The following is a 24849-nucleotide window of genomic DNA, read 5'->3' as shown; positions in this document are numbered from 1 at the left end:
ACACTACATAAGATAAATTATAAAAAATATACAGTGCGGTGGGGGAGTTTCACCAGCGCCGAAAACATTATTGAAGAATAGTAGACGCCCCGCGGCTTAAACCGCGCAGTTTCCGTTTCTGGGGGATTTAGGGGGATAAAATATAGCCTATAACTCTGATATTTAGTGAAGTAGGCTAAAACAAACTGATGATGGCTAAAATAAAATAAACTGGTGATGATGATAATAACCTACTAGTTAAGCACATTACCTAAGTCTAATAATATAATTTTTTTTCAAATGAAATATTTTAAACAAAAAAATTAAACCGACTTCAAAATCACATTTGTGTAATTTTTTAGCCGATTAAATATTTTTAGTAAAAGATTTTATTTTTGTGTTTTAGTGTGTCCTAGCATAAGTAACCACAGTAGGTACGGGCAATTTCGTTATTTTCATTTTAACACAAAATTAAATGGACCAATCTTGAAAGTAGATTCTTTCAAACAAAAAAATTATTCTCAAATATGGTTAAGAAATTACGTAGTTATGGGGTAAGAAACGTTAAAAAAAACATACGCGTCAAATTGAGAACCTCCTTTTTGAAGCCGGTTAAAAATAACTAAATATACATACAGTTTACACATTTTAATATTCGAGATCCATACATTCCAATTGCCTCTCTTCTCTGAAAATGCTGAAATGCCATTGCATATTAGTATCCCAATAGGCGAGACGCCGTAAGTGAAGTTATTGGTGGCAATTCTACCGTTCAAAATGTAAAATGCATGCCCGGGACTAGTCGAAGCCCTGGAACAACGTAAAAATTCTCAAAAGCTACAAATGGCTTAAACGGTGTTTCGTAAATGAAATTATTGTTACGTAATAATTTAATGTTCCGTTAATCTTTACATTCTTACAATTTATTTGTTTGTAAGTCTTTATATAATTAATTTGGTAGGCTGATAGACCATCTGTTTTTTATACAAGCATAAAATATAGTACTGTCCTCGTACCTTCTTCACCATCTAGTTCCTGCTTCTCCTTTCTACCACAAAACATCTGCAAGACGTCGCGAACGGTGGCATCCATACATTGAGGATGTCCAGACAACTCGTACGAAACGATTTGCATCCACAGTTCTCATTCGTATAACAAAAATTTGGAATGCCCTTCCGGCTTTTGTGCACACCTGACACTGATAATTTAAACACCTTCAAAACAAGAGTGAGTAGAGTAGTAGAGGCATCTTCTAGGTAATAGCGCTCCAACTTAAGCCGCATTTTAATGCTTACCATCAGATTTAATTGTATTCAAGCGCTAGCCCATAGATATGCATAAAAAAATACTTCAGAGAGCGAATCACTTACTGAAGTACGAAAAGGTTACATTACAAACCAGTTTTGACTTATTACCAAGAAGTTTCTAGAAACAAAAACATTTTAGCCCGATCCAGGAGTCTGACTCGAATATGATCTTTAGCTGAACAACAACCAGCTAAACTATAAAGATAGGTAATTGTTATTTGTGGTATAATTATTAATATTAAATAGCTCCATCCATAATTAATTAATTACTAAAATTACCTATAAGCGTGAAATAAGTCTGTCTAACTTTTCATGGCTAAACCGCTAAATCGATTTTGATAATTTTGGGACCTTGAAGAACATACGAGTAGTTAATTTTGATCCCGGGCAAATCCATGGTTCCCACAAAATTAGGAAAAACAGAATTTCTAGCGAATAGCATCGCAGGAGTCCGTTAGTCTGCAATATTTATACCATTCCAACTTTACAACTGCGCTGAATAAAAATATTTCAATACAACTTATTTTAAAAACTACTGAGAAAGTGTAACTTTGTTTTTAAAAAAATGCGCTTCACTCCATCGCGATTCCATTTCACAAAGAGGAACTGAGTATGATTAAATTCAAAGGAAAATAACTTACAGTGAATTCAAAGGCAGCATAATAAAATCACGAGTCTGAAAAGGGCGCACTAATAACAATTAGCTGCAGAATTAGTATCAAAGGGGAAATTATTTACCCACTCAGTTGTTAGGTATAGTATTTTTTTTCTTTTTTATGGAATAAGCTCGCGCTTGACCACGATCTCACCTTGCTTGCCTTCTTCTTGCCTAAAAGATGGCTAGTCATTCTCTTCTTAAAGATACTCAGGTTGCAAGAATTAGGAAACACTGACTTTAGGAGAGAGTTCCATAACCTGGCCATACGTCTATGAAACGAAGAAGCAAATCGCTTCGCACGAGTTGCTATGCCTGTCTTTCGAATCTAATGTAACTTTGGTTAATTGTCTATCTTTGGTTGGTATAGAATGCAGGAAGATTGCTTTCAATGAAGGTACAATACAACTGTTTTATAATTAGGTAGGTTTATATAGATAGGGAGAAAGGTTAGCTTCTTGACATTACTATTTTATATCTAGTTGGTTTTTTTGGAAACTCATCTGAAATTACTTATAATTACCATACAGGGCGCAATACTTATTACCAATAAGTTGTAACTGTAAACACTATAGAAAATGTATCTAAAATATAACATTTAAAACCACCTTTCAATCTAAATTATCTGCCTTTTAAAACAACTTGAGAAGTTACACAGTTAAATGTTAAAGTTCATTTTTACCCTTGACATTAATGTACAGTTTCTTGGTGACTTAAAAAATTAACGTTATTTAAACCCAAGGTTGTAGAGCATTGAATTTCTCTAAATAGTCGAGATGTCGACACGAATTCACTGAATACGCTGCCTGTTGCACTTTCGCTTGGGAAATTAAACGCCGTGAATTTAAAGTCCGCCTACAGTTCCTGTAGAAAATGTAGTATCTTCGAAGATTTTAAATCAATGATTAAACTCTGATTTTTACTAGTAGGTATGATAAAAGCATTTTTGTTTATTGACTAAATTTGGCCAGATTGCCAATTTAAAACAAAGATTTATGGGCGCACTAATCGGGGTTCTAAAATAACCACATCTGAATATCATCAAGATCTACAAGTGTTTTTTTTTATTCTTTACAAGTTAGCCCTTGAGTAAAAACTCACCTGATGGTAAGTGATGATGCAGTCTAAGATGAACTGGGCTAACTTGTTAGGAGGAGGATGAAAATCCACACCCCTTTCGGTTTCTACACGGCATCGTACCGGAACGCTAAATCGCTCCCACCAGCCAGACCTGGACAAATTAAGAAAATCTCAGTCTGCCCAGCCGAGGATCGAACCCCGGACCTCCGTCTTGTAAATCAACCGCGCATACCACTGCGCCACGGAGGACGTCAAAAATACGTTTACAGACGATTTATATTTATAGACAACTATGTAAAGTCCTGAAATAAAGTTTTTACTTTAGCGTTTTCATGTAGATATGCACACCTATGTCTCCTAGACTACTAAACATATTTGCAGATTTTTATTAGAGTTTCAACTCTCTCTCGATCAATATGGCAGAAGTATTGTAGGCTACGTAAATAAGAACATTATTTACGTAGCCTATCTTGTCTAGTACGTCAATTTTTAACCGACTTCCAAAAAGGAGGAGGTTCTACGTTCAGCTGTATGTATGTTTTTTTTTTTTTTTTTTATTAGATAAAACTTGAATTAAGGAAGTTGTAAGCAGCTGTATAATATACAATTTATAATGACATTAGCTACTCGTATAAAATAAAGTTCTATTGTAGACATTTAAAGTGGATATTAATCATTGACCAGTGGCCTAATTCACTATTTTGGTATTTATTATCAACTGATTAAAGTGGACAACAAAGTGTCATCTACATAATAAATGATATACATCGTAAGTACCGGATGACATTTGGAATTTGTATCATAGTATGTGGATGACATTTTGTCAATTGATTTGTTTTTTATTTTGATGGATTGTTAATGAAAACCATAATAGGAAATAGGCCACCTGGTCAATGATTATCATTATAGAGCTTTGAATTTTCATCTAAAATTCGCTCGTTTTCGCTCAGTAGGCACTGTACAAAGGCTGTTGCGCTACGATCACTTGGGAAATCAAGGTACATGAATCTTCTAAATCGATTTATTTTCCCCTGCATGAATAATTATGTCGAACATGCTATTTATTGTTCATGGCTGCTCTGAAACTGTTGTGTAATCTTAATAATATATCACAATTATTATTATCAGGCTATTTTAACGGCCAACTAAGACCTCCTCCTTATATGAGAAGAGATATGGAGCTTAGACCCACCACATTGCTCCGATACGGGTTGGCGGGCTTAGGGTGATTTTAATGAACGGCCACTATCAAATTTTATTACTGAAATGCTCTCCAATGCACAGGGGTGTGTACCACCAATTTTCTTAATTTAAGGAAACTGACAACTGTCTGCTCTGTCTGGAAGGATTAAAATTTAATGTGTGTCATTATCGACTTCGCCGAAAAAAGAAATGGTATCTAAATGGGTGCCAAATTATAAAGACAATACTGAAAATTATTTATTTAACACTCAGTTATAGAATAAAGCTCCGGACGATTGATAGCGTAATGAAGATAATAAAGACCATAGTTTTTTCCATATTCACTTTGATTTAACAGCCTCGATAGCAAAGCTAAACATTTTACTATCCGTCCATTCCCATGTGTTATTCCACGGGTAATAGAAGTAACCTTTTATTGATTCCACACAGCAGTCATCTGAAATAGTAGAAAAGAGAAATATCCATTAAATCCTGTATTTTTACAAAAATAATCGTTCATACATACATTCAATTAGTGACAATAATAATGTAAATTATAATGTGTGTATCTATTTTTAAAAGACTACACATCACTTCAAGGATCCTTGATTCAACAGTCAAACTAAAGCTTTCGTTCTATGGGCACAGAAACGACTATCGGAACAATAAAGGCCGACTTAAATTTTGATAAATATTTTTGTCTTAATACCAATTTTATGTTAAATATTGCAAATGTTTGTAGTATTCTTTAACTATTTCAAACATGGTTTGCTATCACAGACGCTTAGGTTATAAAACTTTTAAATTATAAAAGTTACTTCTACTTAAGTTAATTTGTTTTGATAGTAGGTACCTGTTTGACTACATACACGTGCATTTAGCAAGACAATTTTCTTGCTAAATCGCTGTATTTGAAAGGTTCTTTACTAAAATTTACCTACTTCAGTTTCAAAGATGTTCACTCTTAAAATACTTAATACTAAATACTCACTCATTTCTAGCATATATTGTAGCTCGATTGGTCTCATAAACTTTTCAAATTGATGGGCATTTTTCGGATAACACCGTAAAATATTTTCAAATGTGTATATAATATAAAATTGTGCAAAACGCGTCTTGTTGGGCGTTGTAAAGAATAGTTTTCCGCCCGGTTTTGTGGCGCGTACACATGATTCCACGAACAGATCCTTTTCAGTAACATGCTCAATAACCTCCGAAGCGATGATGGCATCGTAGGTTTCGGGGTATTTACTGCTGTGCTCCTAAAATATATTAGCCATTTTAGTAAAAAAATCGGACAAATGCGAGTCGTCAACCGAGGGTTCCGTATCATAATTAAAATATAGTTTTCAATGTGCACAGAGTACTAACCCTATCATATGGTTTCCTATTTAAACTAGTCATTTCAATTCCTCTACAAAAATATAGACTTCCTGTTTTAAGATTTAATAACTTTAAGATTTTTTTCATGTATTTGTGATCTATAACTAAATTATTATAAAAATAAAACCAATTATTAAAATTAAAAATTAATCTACTAATTAAAATTAATTAATAAAAGAGCACATTTTTTAAAGTTGGTACTTTTCCATTATACATAGGACATATTTACCTCTACCGTAGATAAAATATAAGTAGGCTTGTTGTCAGCCAAGCGTGTGGTTTTGGAGCTATGGTCATCGGCCAGACTAAGCAACGCTTTGCACGTGTCTACTCCAGTAACTTCGGCACCGAACATAGCCAATCCCTGGAAAAAGGATGTTTTGCTTATTAATTAAGGAAAGTTGTTAATTGTTTTTAACACGCTTATATTAGCTTCACTTCGAAAATCGTGGAATCTTAATTTGACCCACATCCCGTCTTTGATTAGGATGAAATTTTGCACACGCTCTGACTGAATGTCATTAAAAATCCAATATGGCGGCGTTCCTGTCCATATAGATATCAAATGAAGGGGTTTGCTGTCAGAAATACGAAAAAGGCGTGTTTTTTTAATTTTTTAAACTATTTTATATTTAAGTCATTTTTCAATTGATAAAAAGATAAATTTTCTTTCGTCATTATTATAATATAATATTTATTTAGGTATCAATAGGTGTATACGTTCGATTTGTATAGACATTCATCATTACCAATTAAATGAATATTTTTGAGAATTTTAGTTTATAAAATAAATAATCGCAGGACAAAACTAATATGATATTTTTTCCATTTTTGACAATTATTTTTATCAATCATCATCATTATCAACCCATATTCGGCTCACTGCTGAGCTCTAGTCTCCTATCAGTATGAGAGGAGTTAGGCCAATAGTCCACCACGCTGGCCCAATGCGGATTGGCACGCAGACAATTAAGAAAATTCTCTGGTATGCAGGTTTCCTCACGATCCTTCACTATTTGAGAATTATAATAAATTACTAGACATAATAACTAAAAACATTTACTGCAATGGTTTTAATCATTACGACGAAAAGTTGTGTCAGGTTTTAGTTATTAACGGCTTAGTTAATTAATCACATATTGTTTGAAATTCATAATAATTATGTTAATCGATTAATAATCTGTGCCATTGAGTCTTGTCTCTACTGCCTATAGATGATTATTAAATAGACAAAAGTGACTTAAAATAGATTATAATATAAAGATACTTGTCGCTTTGTTGTCAAGCGTTCTCTCTAATTTGGCCGACGCCTTTCGCGTGTAGCGTAATATCATACGAGTAAGAGGTACTAGGCATTCTTCTAAAGTAATAAGATTTTTTCTGAAATCCTCACGAAGCCCAATGACACAGTTTGTAATGGCTACTTGAACAATGACAATTGGTTGTCTACCAATTAATTGTACCATTGGCGCCGCCTTCAAAGTGATCAGTAGAATAAAAATATTGTAATATTTTCTTTTGCTTATTAGTTTCCAGCATACGTTTGTGTCAATTGTCATGTCGTAGTTGCATTAAGGGCGCCATCTTGATAAAATTCAAAAACTTGGGTTTTAATTTCATTTATTTCTTTTCATTTAGTTAGGTTTATTCACTTATTTAGATTTTAATAAAAACTTTGTATTTTATTAATTTTAATGATACTCTTGTACACCATGTACAAGAATGGACCTGAATTGGACTATCTCCTTTTACAATATCTTTCCGAAAACTGACAAGCCAATTTTGAATTACCTTAATATAGTGTTTTGATTGTCTTACCTCTGATACTAAGCCCCCTCCACAACCAACGTCAAGTATTTTCTTTCCCTTGAGACAAGTAGAAAATTTATCACTACGAACTGTATCCAATATCGCATCTCTAAAATACGGCACTCTGCAAAATTAATCAACTCATTAATAAAGAAAGGACAGATGGTATAGTTAAAGTACAAAATATTTTTTTTATAAAAAAAAACCAAGTTTTTGAAGTTTAAGAGAAAAGTCTAGTTACTTCCTTCGTTACGATAAAAAGAGAAATTTAAATTGAATTTTTTTAAGAGCTCAATGCATATGACCTCTGCCTTCGATTCGGAGGGTGAAGGTTCGAATCCGGTCCGGGGCATGCTCCTCCAACTATCGGTGAAGGGAAAACATTGTGAGGAAACCTGCATACCTGAGAACTTTCTTAATTTTCTACGTGTGTGAAGTCTGTCAAATCGCGTTAGACCAGCGTGGTGGACAAAGGCCTAACCCCTCTCATTCTGAGAGGAGACTCGTGATCAAATCAGCAACAACGTGAGCCGAATATGGGTTGTAATGATGAAATTTTCAAAATATATTCGTAACGCAATGATAAATAAGACAAATGTTAAGAAAATATATAAATATATGATCGGATTTACCTAATATGATTGAAAGCATGTAGACTTTTAAAGAACCCATCACGATCCCAATATGAATGTGCAATTTTTGGATTAGCTTGGAATATATCGTGTGGGTCAATTGTTGAGTGTGAGCATCTTCTATTGTTGAAATTTAGTTTTTTTGTAACGCTACTAGCAATCGGGGTCCAATCCCTGTAAAACAAAAAACATTGAAATTCAAGAAGTATTATTAAATTAACATGAAATACACAATAAAACAGGGAACTTAAATTTATCAACGTTCTGTGGAAATTGATAACAGACAAGGGGCAAAATGAAAATCATGAATGTATGTAGGTACTGTTGTAGGTACTTACCGGTGTATTGAATTTTGAACACTTTGTGGTTTGGCGAAGATTTTCGCTGCCGTCTTTATCATATTTAACTAAAAAAACAAGTAAATATGTTGTAAATGAACCCTAATATTAGACATATTTAAAATATTAATATTAAGATATTCTTACAAAAAAATAATAAAAAAATTAAATTGGAACTCGGCGATTAAAATATAGTTGCATAAAAAACTTGTCTTACCTAGTGTAGAAAAAAAATGTTATAACATATAACAGAGATGTTAAATATTTGCGACTACTTGACTGGTCCACTGTTTTTATGCAAATGAAATATAAAATTAAAATTTCGTACTTATAGAGCGAGGAGTCGCGTCTTTAAGTTGTTGCAATACACAGGAGAATGCCGAAAATCCGGCTAAGCTCTAATCAGCCTTTTGGGGTCGGGGGGCCTTTTGGTGTCGGAAAGGTCTTTTGGGATCGGGGGCTTTTTGGGGTCAGGGGGCCTTTTGGTGTAGGGGGGCCTTTTGAGGACACCAGCCGTTTCCAAGTCACGGCCAAAAACATTACCCTTCTTCTTACGCAGTCGGGTAAAAAGTGTCGTTACAACTTTTTGGACTTAATTATTCCCGTCCAGCCCTTTTCGCAACGCGCGATAAGGAATTCGTTCATATATTTTTGAACATAATCTTCAGTTTTATTTATGTAAATCATAATTAAGGTTGCAGTCGCAGTTGCAGAAAAGCCGTGCGACAATTATTTTAAAGGCCGACTAAGGTCAGGTCTCAGCTTACAGGAGAGGAGATATGGAGGTTAGACCCACCACGTTGAACCAATGCGGGTTGGTGGGCTTAGGCCACTATACCATTTTATTACCGACGGCTTAAAGTGCTCTCTAAGGCAGAGGGGTTTAATACCACCAATTTTAATTAAGGATATAGTCTGTTCTGTCTGTAAATTTTAATATTAAAAATGTGTGTCGTTATCGACTTCGCCGACAAAAGAAATGGTATCAAATCTATCTATCAAATCTAAATGGGTGCCAAATTATATAGACAATACTGAAAATTATTTATTAAAAACACAGTAATAGAATACAGCTCCTGACGGTTGATAGCGTAATGAAGATAATAAAGACGATAGGATCCATATTCACTTTGATTTAACAGCCTCGATAGCAAAGCTAAACATTTTACTATTCGTCCATTCCCACGTGTTATTCCACGGGTAGTAGAAGTAACCTTTTATTGAATTCACACAGCAGTCATCTGAAATAGCAGAGAAGATAAATTGTTATCGCCGTTTAGTGTTGGAAATAGTAGTCTGTGACGGATATGACGTCGCTCGATCTCGTGTTGGCTTCAGTGTGCTCGTGGCGTTCGAGGCGTTCACATCTCTTGTTGTGTAATTCTTTATGGGTTACTTGGGATAGGTGGAGAGAGTGACTTGAGTGGAAAAGGGGAGTGTTAGTCGACTGTCAAAGGATCCTTTAACCCTACATACATCGTTCACAAGTACGTGACTCCACTCAAGGTCATTCTCTGCCATTCTAGAGGCATTATTTTGGTTACAGTTTGATTTGTTAATTAAGTTGTCCTGACAAGTGTTGTGAATCATAACCTTTGTTCGACAATAGTTTTCTTATATTTGCAATCACCTTTTGAGTCCTATAATATCAGAAGTGGGATAAAGAACTTGTGCCCACAAAGTAAACAAAGATAACGACGAAGTTTTAAATTACCTTAAATCAAATCGTTTTACATTTCTTTGTTAAATCTAGTATGAGAGAACATTTTTCATAAAAGAGGGTAACAAAATAATTGAGTAATTAGTACACCAATTTTTACATTACGGTATTGTTAAATTCGAAAGTTAGTAGTGTGTGAATCGTGAATTGAAGTTTTAAGTATTGACGGGATAAATTTAGTATTGACGGTATAGACAGAAATTATTTAGAAATTATGTTTCACGGTGTTCTCGACAGAATTTCGCGTTTTAATATTATGACAAGACGTGAAATATTGCCTTGTAGATTTTGTGTTAATAATTCAACTTATAACAGTTTGAAATTTGTGAAATTTGGTTACCGAATTAAGTAACCCTACTGCCATTTTTCGATAAAAATGAGCCATACACGACCTTACATACAATGGCGACTTGAACTATACATAACCCTAGATACACAAGGACCATACACACTCATTCGATTAAAAATGAGTCATACACGACCTTCAATAGTGGTTTGTACACGCTCAAGTTGTTAGTGTAAACGCAACTGCACCAGACACGGACGCGATCCAGGGACGGATGCGCCACCAGGATGGCCGAATGTTATCGCCGTTTAGTGTTGGAAATAGTAGTCTGTGACGGATATGACGTCGCTCGATCTCGTGTTGGCTTCAGTGTGCTCGTGGCGTTCGAGGCGTTCACATCTCTTGTTGTGTAATTTTTTATGGGTTACTTGGGATAGGTGGAGAGAGTGACTTGAGTGGAAAAGGGGAGTGTTAGTCGACTGTCAAAGGATCCTTTAACCCTACATACATCGTTCACAAGTACGTGACTCCACTCAAGGTCATTCTCTGCCATTCTAGAGGCATTATTTTGGTTACAGTTTGATTTGTTAATTAAGTTGTCCTGACAAGTGTTGTGAATCATAACCTTTGTTCGACAATAGTTTTCTTATATTTGCAATCACCTTTTGAGTCCTATAATAAAATATTCATTAAATCCTGTATTTCTACCCAACTGCAAGAAGGGTTATGTTTTTCGAGCGTATCTTTTAAGAATGTATGTTTGTATGTATGTAATATTCTTTATTAACTCAGATCTTCCAAACCGCTGAACGGATTTACGTAATTAAGATATTGTTAGATTGGTTTTAAAATAACCTAAGTGTTCTCAGACGCTATAGACTCGCGGTAAAAAAATTTTTTTTTTTCGAATATTGCGATATGGCTATCAAATTCAAGGGCTCATAAAGAGGATTTCAAAATGGTAATGGTACGGTCATATAAAAAAACCTACAATTAGAATAATGGATATATAAATCGCTATTCAAAATCCAAAAAAATATATTTTGTTATTATATTCTTAATACCAATCTTAACTTAAATATTGTAAATGTTAAATATATTTTGTATTCTTTAACTATTGCAAACACGGTTATGGTTATATGTCTGTGATAGCACAGACGCTAAAGTTATAAAACTTTTATAAACAAAAGTTTTTAACAAACGATAAAAAAGCGTTCAAATATAGTATGAAGTTAAATGAAGGTCTATTTCCAACGCCCAAAATTAAAAATGCTACACTGATCGATAAAAAAGCGTCGTGTTTTAAAAATGCTGTCGTGTGAACATATACTTGGGAATGCATTTGATGTGTTTGAACGCTTTTTTAACGTCCGTTAAAATATTTAATACTAAATACTCACTCATTTCTAGCATATATTGTAGCTCGTTTGGTCTCATAAACTTTTCATATTGATGGGCATTCTTCGGATAACATCGTAAAATATTTTCAAATGTGTATATAATATAAAATTGTGCAAAACGCGTTCTGTTGGGTGTAGTAAAAAATAGTTTTCCACCCGGTTTTGTGGCGCGTACACAGGATTCCACGAACAGATCCTTTTCAGTAACATGCTCAATAACTTCAGAAGCGATTATAGCATCGTAGGTGCCGGGGTATTTATTGCTGTGCTCCTAAAATATATAAGCCATTTAAAAAAAAATCGCACAAGTGCGAATCGGACCTGCCCACCGAGGATTCCGTTTATTAATAAAAATATATTCAATGTGTAACTCAATTACAACCCCCTATGTAAATAAAGACCCCTGTTTTTCAAGATTTCAAGATATAAATACAAATATGTATATATAGTTTTGAGATTTCTTCTTGTATTTGAGATCTACCACCGAATGACGTTATTTGCCAAAGTTCATAGTTTAGGTAAAAGGGAAGAAACCAATTATTGATTAAAATTTATACTGATATTATAAAGCTAAAGAGTTTGTTTGTTTGTTTGAACGCGCTAATCTCAGGCACTACTGGTCCGATTTGAAAAATTCTTTCATTGTTAGATAGCCCATTTATCGAGGAAGGCTATAGGCTATATTATCCCCGTATTCCTACAGAAAACACGCGGGTGAAACCGCGCGGCGTCAGACAGTTAATTAATAAAAGGACACACAATTTTCTGATGTTCGTATTGTTTCATTATACATAGGACATATTTACCTCTACCGTAGATAAAATATAAGTAGGCTTGTTATTAGCCAAGCGTGTGGTTTTGGAGCTATGGTCCTCGGCTAGATCAAGCAAAACCTTACATGTGTCTACTCCAGTAACTTCGGCACCGTAACTAGCTAGACCCTGGAAAATTGCTTATGAAAGTAACTTATGAAAGTTTTTAATCAAATTTTTCATGATTATATTACAGTAAAAGCTCCTTATTCACGCATCCTTTATTCACGTTTTCACTATTCCCGGATTAAAAAATTGCATCCCAATTCCTATATTCGCGGCTAAATATTTCGTTATTCGCAGATCTGGCTGACGAAACTGACGTAAAATCTGTAAATTTAAACTTTAACTTGCAAATACCTATTGAAGAAATTACAAATGGATGGTTTAAGAATGCCACTGCTTAAAATCACTCTGAATAGAAGCTTTTAAAAAAATATATAGGACTCAAAAGTGATTACAAATATAAGAAAACTAATGTCGAACAAAGGTTATGATTCACAACACTTGTCAGGACAACTTAATTAACAAATCAAACTGTAACCAAAAAAGAGCCTAGAATGGCAGAGAATGACCTTGAGTGGAGACACGTACTTGTGAACGATGTGTGTAGGGTTAAAGGATCCTTTGACTGATATCAAACACTCCCCTTTTCCACTAAAGTCACTCTCCCCGCCTATCCCAAGTAAACCATAAATAATTACACCTACTATTTCCAACACTAAACGGCGATAACAAAATGTCAAGCAAGAAAAAAATTCAAAATTCTTCAAACCATTGTCTAAGACTGAAGATAATTGTTTTTTTATTTTTAACCGACTTCAAAAAGGAGGAGGTTCTCAATTCGGTCGGTATTTTTTTTTTTTTTTTTATGTATGTACACCGATTACTCAAAGACGCCTGAACCGATTTCAAAAATTCTTTTTTTGTTTGAAACGGTATAGTCCCCATTTGGTCCCATTGCCATCATGTCAAGATCTGATGATGGAATCCTGGAGAAATTGAGGGGAACTTTCGAAAATTATATGGGTATCTAGTGTGTTCGTCAACTTTTCCATTTAGTACTTTTAAGCACTACAATTTCATGAAGGTTTGAAATCGATCTGATGATGGAGCCATAAAACAGACGAGGGAACTCCTCGGCGATTTACAGCAGTTACCTTGTGTTTGGGCTTGATTAATTTGTATTAATGGGAACTTTCCACATAGATAGGTTGTGACTGTCATTTAGGGGTTTGGTGATGAAGACCAAGGACAATTTAAGGGAACTCCTTAACAGTTTACAGTAACTACCTTGTGTTTGGCCTTGATTAATTCGTATTGCTGAGAACTTTCTACCTAGATGAGTTGTGTCTGTTATTAGGGGTCTGATGATGAAGACCAAGGTCAATTAAGGGAACCCCTTAACGGTTTACGGTAGCTACCTTGTGTTTGGGCTCGTTTCACTTGTATTGCTGAGAATTTTCGTACCAAGATGGGTTGTGACTGACTTTAGGGGTCTGATGTATTCGTTTGAGATAAAATTACATTTACACTAAAAATGGAAAAATAATAAAAATTTTAATAAAAAAAATACAACCGACTTCAAAACCTAAAAACGTACCCACTAAACTAAAAAGCGAAAAATAACATCATAATATGTTCTACCTGCTGATCAGTATGAAGGCGGTGCTTAGCCGGTGTTGTCTTAATTTAAGCCATTTTTGACAGGAACTCATGAAGCAACACTGTCTGCAAAATCTAAATCTATAATATATTCTCACATGGCTTGAATTAATACATCACCGGCTTAGCAACGCCTTCATACTGATCAGCAGGTAGAACATATTATGATGTTATTTTTCGCTTTTTAGTTTAGTGGGTACGTTTTTAGGTTTTGAAGTCGGTTGTATTTTTTTTATTAAAATTTTTATTATGTCACCCAAGAACGTTTCCCATACAATCCATATAAAATACCATTTCATATTTACGGTTTCTGTATTCGACACATTTAGAGAATGTATCCCCAGCGAATAATGAGCTTTTACTGTATAGATAAGTTTTATAGATTTGTAGATAAAACCAATAAAATTATTATTTTTATTAATCAAAATTAAATTATTGAGAATTTTAGTTTAGAAAATAAATAATTATTTCAAAATTAATCTGGTATTTTTACTATTTTTGACAACAATTTTTATAATAATATTACAATAATTATTTAATTGTAGGTTACATTCTAATTTTGAATAAATTTGATTTTAATGGTGAACGGTTTTGATCATTACGACGAATAGGTGTGACAGGTTTTAGTTATTAACGACTTAGTTAATCACATATTGTTTGAAATACATAATAGTTATTTTTTAAATCGATTTATAATTTGTTCCCTCAAGTCTTATCTCTACTGCCACGGTAAAAGAACAAAAGTGAAATGGTTCGTGTAAAAATACTTGTCGCTTTGTTGTCAGCCGTTCTCTCTAATTTGGCTTACGTTCTTTCGCGAATTCTTCTACTGTAATAAGGAATTTCTATAAATCCTCACGAAGGCCAATGACACATCCGTTTATAATTGGCTAGTTGACATTCGTTATCAACCCATACTCGGCTCACTGTTGAGCTCGAGTCTCCTCTCCTCTCCTCTCGAAAATTCTCTCGTATGCAGGTTTCCTCACGATGTTTTCCTTCACCGTTTGAGAAACGTAATATTTAATTTCTTAAAATGCACACAATTGAAAAGTTGGAGGTGCATGCCCCAGACCGGATTCGAACCCACACCCTCCGATATCGAAGGCAGAGGTCATATTCACTGGGCTTGTTACGGCTCTCACTACTTGACATTAGTTATGATAAAATATGAAATGTGTTGATTTCTTATATGATATCATAAAAGAAAAAAATAATTATGAAATATTTTTTGAAAATTGTAAATATTTTGTTTTTGCATACTAAATTACAAGTTTATCTTTGGCTGGACAAAAACCGAAACAGCTGATCACATTGTTTAACAACATTTGGGATATGTAACACACATAAAGAGTATAGCGTATGTAGTAACTTTACTTGTTTATAAAATATGACGTCACAGTTCACAAATGCCACGGGACAGGCTTTCGCGAAAGTTTCAAGTTAATGGATAAAAATATTTTATTTTTCCATGCAAATATGTTATTTAGAGAAAAATATATATATAAAAGGTATAAATCAGCCAAGGTAAGTTTTAATAATTATTTTCCGAAAATTGCTAAGTAGCCAATTTCGAATTTCCATAGAATATAGGGTTTTGATTGACTAAGGGAGAAGTCACACGGTGCGGCGTCCCGCAGCGACACATATCTATATCTATATCTATACTCTATACTAATATATAAAGCTGAGGAGTTTGTTTGTTTGTTTGTTTGTTTGATTGAACGCGCTAATCTCAGAAACTACTGGTTTGATTTGAAAAATTCTTTCAGTGTTAGATAGCCCAATTATTGAGGAAGGCTATAGGCTATAGGCTAATCCCCGTACTCCTACAGGAACGGGAACCACGCAGGTGAAACCGCGCGGCGTCAGCTAGTCAATTATATGCCACTCTCTGCTACGGCGCCGCAAAGGCGCAGTACCGCGGCGCCGCACCCCACGACAGTGTGTACAGCGACGCGGCAAAACGTAACCAGCGCGGCGCCGCACCGCATCGTGTGGATTCACTCTTTCTTACCTCTGATACTAAGCCTCCTCCACAACCAACGTCGAGGATTTTTTTTTCCTTTGAGACAAGTAGAAAATTTATCACTGCAGACTGTATCCAATATGGCATCTCTAAAATACGGCACTCTGCAAAATTAATCAACTCATTAGTAAAAAGAAGTACAGATGGTTATTGGTTTGTTATAGTTAAACTACAAAATATTTTATATTTTAAGTTAAAAAAAAAAAAACAAAAAAGTTTGAAAGAGAAAAGGCTACTTATTACGTTTTTATTATAAACTCAGTAATAAGAGGGAAATAATTAACTCCGCCGTTGCCGATCCCAAGCCCGGATGTAAATGGAGGAGGGCTGATCAGGAGAACCATACCTGCCGTAAAGGGTCAACGCCGAATCTCAGGCTGACAACACCATGGCCACCCAACGTCCATAAAGCGGTAATCTGTGACCGAGAGGTCTGAATCACCTCTGAAAGACTGATCCGGAAGGCCGAGAGAACCCACCACGATTACTTTCCCAAGAAAAACACCCCATTAATGAACAGGAAAAGTCATGGGTGGAGGTGGTCACGACCGTCATATATGAGGAACAAGACTGAAGGAGGAGATTACGATAAAAGAGGAATTTAAAACCTTGAAAATTTTCTTAACCCTACATCCTATGTCACAAGTCCAGGACCGGCAACTGCACGGTGAATCAATGGAATGCTAAGATGTTCGTATTTCTGTTAATATGATAAATTTTCAATAGATATTCATGACACAACAATAATAAATAAGACGAATCTAAACAAATAATAAATATTCGTATTTACCTTATATGATTGAAAGCATGAAGACTTTTAAATAACCCTTCACGATCCCAAAATGTTTGTGCAATTTTTGGATTAGCTTGGAATAAATCGTGTGGGTCAATTGTTGAGTGGGTTCCTCTTCTACTGTTGAAATTTAGTTTGTTTGTAACGATACTAGCAATCGGGGTCCAAATCCTGTAAAATACAAGACATTGAAAATTTAGAACTACGAAATTGACGTAAAATCTAAAATTTTTAAATTACAAGATAGAATACAACAGGAAACCCAAATTTATTCAATTTTCTGTGGAATTATTAACTGTATTTACTTACCGGCTTATTGAAGTTTGAACATTTTGTGGTTTGGCGATGATTTTTGCTGCCGTCTTTATCATATTTACTTTTTATATATGACTCACTTAAACAAAAAAAAAAGTATGTTTTTAGTTCTTGTTAGATCGTTCACAAACCACGCGGACGTAAAAGGAATGGCATGCAATCTTAAAACAAAGCTCCGAAACATTCAGATCCTAAATTAGCAAGTATTTATTATTTTTTTCTACATAATTTGGAATGTGGATTCAAAATTTCTATATTTTTAATTGAAGTAAATTATAATTAAATTATGTACCTGGGTGACCTTGATACTTTTGGTGCGTTTTTAAATATTAAACCTGGCTAGATTAACTCCGATACTCCAAGCATACCAAATTTCATGAACATTGTTGGAGCCGTTTCCGCGATTTAGCTTAAGTTATACGAGAATTGCTAGTTTAAAGGTGTTACATAAATTAAAATGTCAAATTAATAACTAATATTAAACCTCGTTACAGGGGACGGTCTCAACACCGAGAAGTCCAGGATTTGATCCCCGCCCGCTGTTGTCGTACCCACTCCTAACAGTTTTTATAACTAATTAGAGAGGAACCGGAATATAAGCCATTTTTAAAAGATTAAGATTAAGATATTTTTATAAAAAATAATAAAAAAGAAAAGTGGAACATCTGCGATTAAATTATAATTGCTAATAAAACTTGTCTTACCTAGTGTATTAAAAATAAAAACAAAACAAAAAATGTTATAACATATAACAGAGATGTCAACTACTTGCGACTACCGTCTGTCAGGTCCACTGTTAAGCGAATGAAGTATACAATTAAAATGTCGTACTTAAGCAAGGCATCGCGTCGTTAAGTCGTTACAATATAAAGGCGAATGCCCACAGGCCCATACAACGTCGGCAGTATAAAAATGTATATAAAAAAGTATATGGAGATGATAATATGACGTATTAAATAAGGATCTGGTTAAATAATTGGCTTAATAAAAGAATGTTTCTTGAAGAAAAATACATTTTTTTTATCACTGTAGCTGTATTTTTTTGTATTGTTTTTGTCTGTTACCAACAAGAAAACGAACAAACAAACAAATCACAAGTATTCAAAACTATCGTCTAAAGTCTCACTCAGGCTCCATGGTCAACGATCTTAGCTTGTCCCCGTTGTGGACAAATTAAAGATGATTAAAAAATGTCGTAAAAGGTTGTAGCAAAGTTTTTTGATTAAGTAATGGTTTCATTAATAAAGTACAATTACCAAATTTTTTTTAGATATAAGTAAATTGCAGGGTGGTTAGGATAGGCCTGGACCGGGGATGGGCATTCCCCTTTCGGTTCCCGCCAGCCTTCTATAATATGCAACATCGTTAATTTGTTTTTTTTTTCATATTGTGTAAGTACCTACTAAAATGGATCCTCAGCGGCGTCATCGGGGAGTTTGGGCGAGCGTAGAAGCACCGCCTGATGGAGCCCGAAAGCAAAAGCAGAGTAGATGAGCGGAACGGCTCTCAAAGTGCGACTCTTTTAAGACTCGGACTTCGGCTTAGAGGGCCGCCCGGGAAGAGTGTTTTGGCCTGACTGTATCAGTCCGGTCGCTCACGAGATCGTTAGTTAAAAAGCCCACGTCCGGGTGACCTGATGATGTGATCGGGGACCTCGTCTTCGCCAGCGAAGACGCTATGCAGCTTTTATTTGTGTTGCCTGGGAAGCATTGTCGTTCGTTATGTCATCAATCAGGATCGTATAGGACGTTTTTGGGCGTCTCATGATCCAACCATAGTTATTAGATTGGTAGGCAATTATGGAGTTTGGGCTGTGATGGCTTAGGAAGAAGCAGATCCAGACCCTCAACCGTCCGCAGAGGCGTGCATAAGGCTGTTGATCAGGGTATGCACTAGTAAGACAATTTAACCAAACTGGGTAAATGTGCATTGGATTATTATTCCAAGTGGTAATACTTTAACCATTCATTAAGTAATAGCCGCAACTATTACTTAATGAATGGTTAAAGTCACAACACACTTAACAATTATGTTTTTTTTCAATGTGTTTTTTAATATTAGGGTTTTTTTTAATTACTAAAACTACTCGTATGTTTTCATAAATAGACGATAATTCTGTATTAGGAGTTGCTACGACAATAGTCCAACGGCCGATCGATCCCTAATTCGGTTTCAATCCTTAAAGTGGAATTATATTGTGTTCAGTAACATTTTACCAGACAGACATTCATATTGGATCATGTTTACTTTGTTGCATACAAATATTATCATGGAATTACAAATACGAGTATATTCAAATAATTACCGCATGCAATTTAGAGTCTCTTGTGACACGTTACTCAAAGACAATGGTGGTTTAATGAGACGGTTTGACGTACCTACTCTCGCCATATATCCCTCACGATTACAGCTATTATGTTCGCTGGATTTTGTCTATCACTATCAACTCATATTCGGCTCACTGCTGAGCTCGAGTCTCCTCTCAGAATGAGAGGGGTTAGGCCAATAGTCCACCACGCTGGCCCAATGCGGATTGACAGGCTTCACACACGATGTTTTTCCTTCACCGTTTGAGACACGTGATATTTAATTTCTTAAAATGCACACAACTGAAAAGTTGGAGGTGCATGCCCCGCACCGGATTCGAACCCACACCCTCCGGAATCGGAGGCAGAGGTCATTTTCGCTGAGCTATCACGACTCTATCAAATCTTGTGTAAACCCGAGATAAATTCAAAAGAAAAAGGTAACTGTTCAAACACCTTGTAACAAGTTATTTCTTATAAATTATTATTATTATTATTATTTCTTATGAATGCTCAGTAGCTGTAGGTAAATTATTATATGTTATGTTTTTCTTTAACCTTGATGTTATTCTTTTTTTATTTAAAAAAAATCAAAAAAACAATATACTGGAATGTAAAATATACCGTGTAGATAGAAAATAAAAACTGGCAGAAGTAAATGTAATTAGTCAAAGTCTTTGAAGGAAATAATGTACAAATCGATCTGTATCTGAATTCACTCCGACATTGGAGTAATGAGCGTTGAAAGTGTTTGTTGACGTAGACACGTGCAATTTTTGTGCCGAAAACACCAAAGTAAATCTGATAGGTATAGTTCAGTCAATCTCTAATATAGGGTCAGGATAATTTCAAGAAAAAGTTTGACTTCATATAACGTTAGGGGGCATGGTATTTTTAGTCGTATGATATTGCTCCAATAACATAAAATGTAGTTCACATTGTCCTCTACATTTTTTGTTCAATAAAATTTTCCCTAAGACCCTAAGAAGATTTTTTTTGGATTTTCTCAAAAACAGCAGGAGGGGGGACCCCGCCAATCTACAGTTAACAACTTTACATGTCCCCCTAACGTTATATAAAGCCAAACTTTTTCTTGAAATTATCCTGAGGGTAGCATTTATTTAATTACAGATTGACTGAACTAGTAGTAAATGCAATCCGTGCGATGCGGATCAGTGGACGCTCTTATATCACTTTCTATACAAAGAATACTGTCTGTTTGATGCGATGCGTCCGATGCAGATTTGTGGACGCCTGCCTTAAAACTGAAAGCAATGCAAGGCCTGTTATTTTACCATAACATCGAAAACTAAACGAACTTCACAATATATATTGACTATCATCAATCATCATCATTAAGAGCCTATATCTGGCTTACTGTTGATCACAAGCCTCCTATCCGAATGAGAGGGGTTAGGGATAGTTAGGTTAGTCCACCAGGCTGGCAGACTTCACACGTATGGAATTAAGAAAATTCTCAGGTATGATATTTTCCTTCATCGTTTGATACACGTGATATTTAATCTCTTAAAATGCACCCAACTGAAAACCGGATTCGAACCTACGCCGAATCATAGGCAGAGGACATATTCACAGGCTTATCGTTTATTTTTCACCAAGTTATGATATTTCTTTGCGCCTGCAAGTGATGTACATTAACTCCTATGTTATGCAAAATGTTATTCTCTCAGGCGCTTACGTAATTCAATGTTGATAACCTAAGTTGGTGATATTTTTTGACCGTGGTTAGTTACGAAGGCTCAGTAGCTCCACAGTTAATAATTAGCTGTGAAGCTACTGAGCCTTAATTAGCTTGCAAAGAGTTTTTAATTATTAAGAACTCTTTGCAAGGTCTAGGTATTAATGGGGACTACGATATAGACTATCAGAGCTTTTCGCTTATTTGAAGGGGTAAAGTGAATACTTATTGTTAGCTGATAAAGTTTTTTCATCGATTTTACTTTTCTTGTATATTACGAAAACAAAAACTCGGTTGCTTCAAATATTTTATAATATCTTGTTTTGTAAATATTTTTTCACAGAAATATACATAACTTAGTTATAAAGAACTCAATACTACAAATACAGTTAAGTACGAGTAGTTGTTACTTATCTTTAGTTCAGACACAAGTCTCCACCTGGCCATTATATTTTCTATATCCCGTATGTGTTATTAAGTTTTCGCCGAACTAAAAGAAATGGACTCGAAGTTTGAATGTCGGCACTAATGTTTTCGCAACTTTATTCTCGTATTATACATACTTAGTTATACTCGTGTACCTACATTTATGTATCCCATATCCTTCTAGTATGGGATACATAAATGTGTAGGTACACGAGTATAACTAAGTATGTATAATATTCAACATCTCGAAAAGACTTTCCACCACCTGTCTTCAGAGGATCCTTGAGTAATCCGGTCACATTGCCAGGAGAGAAGGAGATAACCTAGAGAAACTTGTTATCACTGGCAAAGTGGAAGGAAAGAGACCTCGGGGACGTATCCCCATGCGTTGGTCAGATCAAATCCGCACCACTCTCGATACAAAAGTACACGATGCTCTACAAGTCGCGAAAAGCCGAGCCGCATGGCGTGACATCGTGTGGCAAAAAGTTATGAATGTGTGATAGGGGTCACGACCCTCAGTAATGAGGAACACGACGCGGAGAGAGAGATCCTACTAATATTATAAACGCGAAAGTTTGTACGGAAGTTTGGATGTTTGGATGTTTGTTACTCTTTAACGCCGCTTCTACTGAAGCGATTTGGCTAAAATTTGGAATGGAAATGGATTTTACTCTGGATTAACACATAGGCTACTTTTTATCCCGAAAAAATCCATGGTTTCCCGAGATTTGCGAAAACTGATGATTTTAATGATATGAATGTTTGTTACTCTTTCACGCCTCGACTACTTAACCGAATTAGCTAAAATTTGATATTGAGATATATTATAACATGGATTAACACATGGGCTACTTTTTATCTCGGAAACATCCATGGTTCCCGAGGGATTTGTGAAAAATTAAATTTCACGCGGACGAAGTCGCAGGCGTCCGCTAGTATACCATTATCATATTCCAATACATAGATTAATTCTAAAAGCGGAGATTAAAGTCTACTAAAGACGGCGAGGGAGGTCTCAGGGCGGACGAAGTCGCGGGCCGCTAATCTATACTAATATTATAAAGCTGAAGGGTTTGTTTGTTTGTTTGTTTGATTGAACGCGCTAATCTTAGCAACTACTGGTCCGATTTGAAAATTTCTTTCAGTATTAGATAGCCTATTTATCAAGGAACGCTATAGGCTATATATTATCCCCGTATTCCTACGAGAACGGGAACCACGTGGATGAAACCGCGCGGCGTCAGCTGGTAAAAATATAAAACTGAAATTTTATTTTAAAACGAAGACTGAAATTCAAAAATGATATTCAAATTATTTTCATACGAACGCATTTCAATTCTGTCACTAGAAATTTGCTCAGACAGTTCTGACTTTTGGGACAGGAAATATTGAAATGTTAATAAATGAACATAAAGGGCAATTTTTCTTTAAATCTTATGTTTATTTTAACTGTATTTCTTTCTGTTATTGTAAATGGACTAAATAGTAATATATTATAGGCTTAGATAAATATATATGTGACTAATCTATACTAATATTAAAGCTGAAGAGTTTGTTCTCAGGAATCTCAGGAACTACTGGTCTGGTGAAAATTTCTTTCAGTGTTAGATAGCCCATTTATCGAAAAAGGCTACTAAAAGCTATATGTTATCCTTGTATTTCTAGAGGAACGGGAACCACGTGGGTGAAACCGCGCGCCATCAGCTAGTAATAATAAAATTATTGTTACTGGACTAAATAAATATATCAAGACTCTTTACTTTATGGTTCTATTTTTTTCAATTAAATTACTTTCTATAAAGTTCAGACGATTTTTGCTGAAACGTTCAAAACAATTCAAGCTATACTGCATCGATATATAATCCGATTTTGTACCGTTCGCACACATAGTGCTTTGGGAATGTGCTTACAATCTAGGGCTCGCCATTTGGAAACTAGAACAGCTTCAATTGTTCTAACGATTTAGCCTGCCTACTCAACGTGCCTGGAAATTCAATATAAATATATAAACCTACCTGCAGGTACAACTACAAGGTCATGCTGTATCAGCTGGAAGATTAATTTCTAGTGCTAATAGTTAAATAATCTTTTTAACATAAAAATTTAACCGACTTCAAAGACGTATTTCAGTTATTTTGATTTTAACACAATATTACTGAATCGATTTTCATGAAAAGTAAATGGAATCAATCTGAAAATCTAAATGACGAAGTTATGAGGTTTAAAAACCAAACATTATAAAAAAAACCAAACCCGTCAAATTGAGAACCTCCTCCCTTTTTTTGAAGTCAATTAAACATTACGTATAATGGTATAAAATCTCTATGCATATGTAGGTCGGTAACTACATAAGTTGTCTTGAAGTTCTTATTAAAACCATTGAAACTATATAGGACAATGCTAACGTTACCATGTAAGTTTAAATGGCCTCGGGGGGTCTCGACTTCAGCCAGTAGTTTATCCTTCACAACGAAGTTATTTGTTTCACCATCTACCTAAGAGCTTACGTACAAACACGGACTTTGAGAACTAATTATCTAGATTATTCTCTACTAGAGTAAACTATACCACGCCCATGTGTAGAATTTGTCCTCCTATTAAAACTACACTAGAAATTGGAATATAGTTTGAACATATGTTAACAAGGAGTTTCTAGAATACATTCGGGACTGGTGAGACTTTAAGCAGAAACTTTTTGCCTGAAGAATTAAGAAATATTTATTTTACATAACTTAATTTGATTGATTACAATGTTATGGTCCTAAAACTATTTAATTCACCATTATTGCCAATATTTGTAGTTGTAAACAAAAGTAAATTTAAAACAAAAAGTATACCTACAGATTACAGATGTAAAAAGCATAAATTAAAAAAAAAATGATAAATTATAACACAAAACTGTACAGGCCATATTTACAATCATGAATTAAGATTTAAAACTCAATTTTCTCATGCAAAAACTTACAAGGAGGTTTATAAATTACATATACATTTGCTAAGAATTCTCAATTCTTGCCAATATTTGTAGTA

At 34.8% G+C, this 24849-nt stretch overlaps 2 protein-coding genes across 9 annotated transcripts in view; both read right to left on the bottom strand.

Annotated features, from left to right (window-relative positions):
* Positions 1 to 24849, bottom strand: part of LOC112057725 (low-density lipoprotein receptor) — a 313316-nt gene that overhangs the window by 169272 nt on the left and 119195 nt on the right. The gene's annotated exons all lie outside the window — the stretch shown is intronic.
* On the bottom strand, positions 3595 to 18230 carry LOC112054749 (ubiquinone biosynthesis O-methyltransferase). 3 transcript variants are annotated; one of them, XM_052882384.1, is made up of 13 exons: positions 18090 to 18230; positions 17380 to 17464; positions 17068 to 17241; positions 16266 to 16381; positions 12578 to 12712; positions 11772 to 12042; positions 8583 to 9606; positions 8366 to 8433; positions 8028 to 8201; positions 7405 to 7519; positions 5816 to 5950; positions 5195 to 5465; positions 3595 to 4660 (listed from the first exon to the last, which is right to left on the bottom strand). In XM_052882384.1, the coding sequence occupies exons 8-13, from the start codon at positions 8425 to 8427 to the stop codon at positions 4545 to 4547; spliced, it is 873 nt and encodes a 290-aa protein (XP_052738344.1). In that variant the 5' UTR covers positions 8428 to 8433; positions 8583 to 9606; positions 11772 to 12042; positions 12578 to 12712; positions 16266 to 16381; positions 17068 to 17241; positions 17380 to 17464; positions 18090 to 18230; the 3' UTR covers positions 3595 to 4544. The 3 variants fall into 3 exon arrangements, with proteins under 3 accessions (XP_052738344.1, XP_052738348.1, XP_052738349.1); XM_052882388.1 differs by lacking the exons at positions 16266 to 16381; positions 17068 to 17241; positions 17380 to 17464; positions 18090 to 18230 and having other exon boundaries at positions 12578 to 13049; XM_052882389.1 differs by lacking the exons at positions 12578 to 12712; positions 16266 to 16381; positions 17068 to 17241; positions 17380 to 17464; positions 18090 to 18230 and having other exon boundaries at positions 11772 to 12571.

The sequence above is a fragment of the Bicyclus anynana genome, chromosome 1 (genome assembly GCF_947172395.1).
Source record: "Bicyclus anynana chromosome 1, ilBicAnyn1.1, whole genome shotgun sequence".
NCBI classification, from domain to species: Eukaryota; Metazoa; Arthropoda; class Insecta; order Lepidoptera; family Nymphalidae; genus Bicyclus; species Bicyclus anynana.
Note: the sequence above shows the minus strand (reverse complement) of the source record. Positions and strands in the feature narration are given on the sequence as shown.

Excerpts from the sequence above, each read along its gene's own strand:
- LOC112054749 (XM_052882384.1), bottom strand. The coding sequence starts at position 8,427 with ATGATAAAGACGGCAGCGAAAATCTTCGCCAAACCACAAAGTGTTCAA. Across the intron at positions 7,520-8,027 it reads CATGCTTTCAATCATATTAG|AGTGCCGTATTTTAGAGATG; the intron begins GTAAATCCGATC and ends TTAATTTTGCAG. Across the intron at positions 4,661-5,194 it reads ACAATATATGCTAGAAATGA|ATGACTGCTGTGTGGAATCA; the intron begins GTGAGTATTTAG and ends CTACTATTTCAG.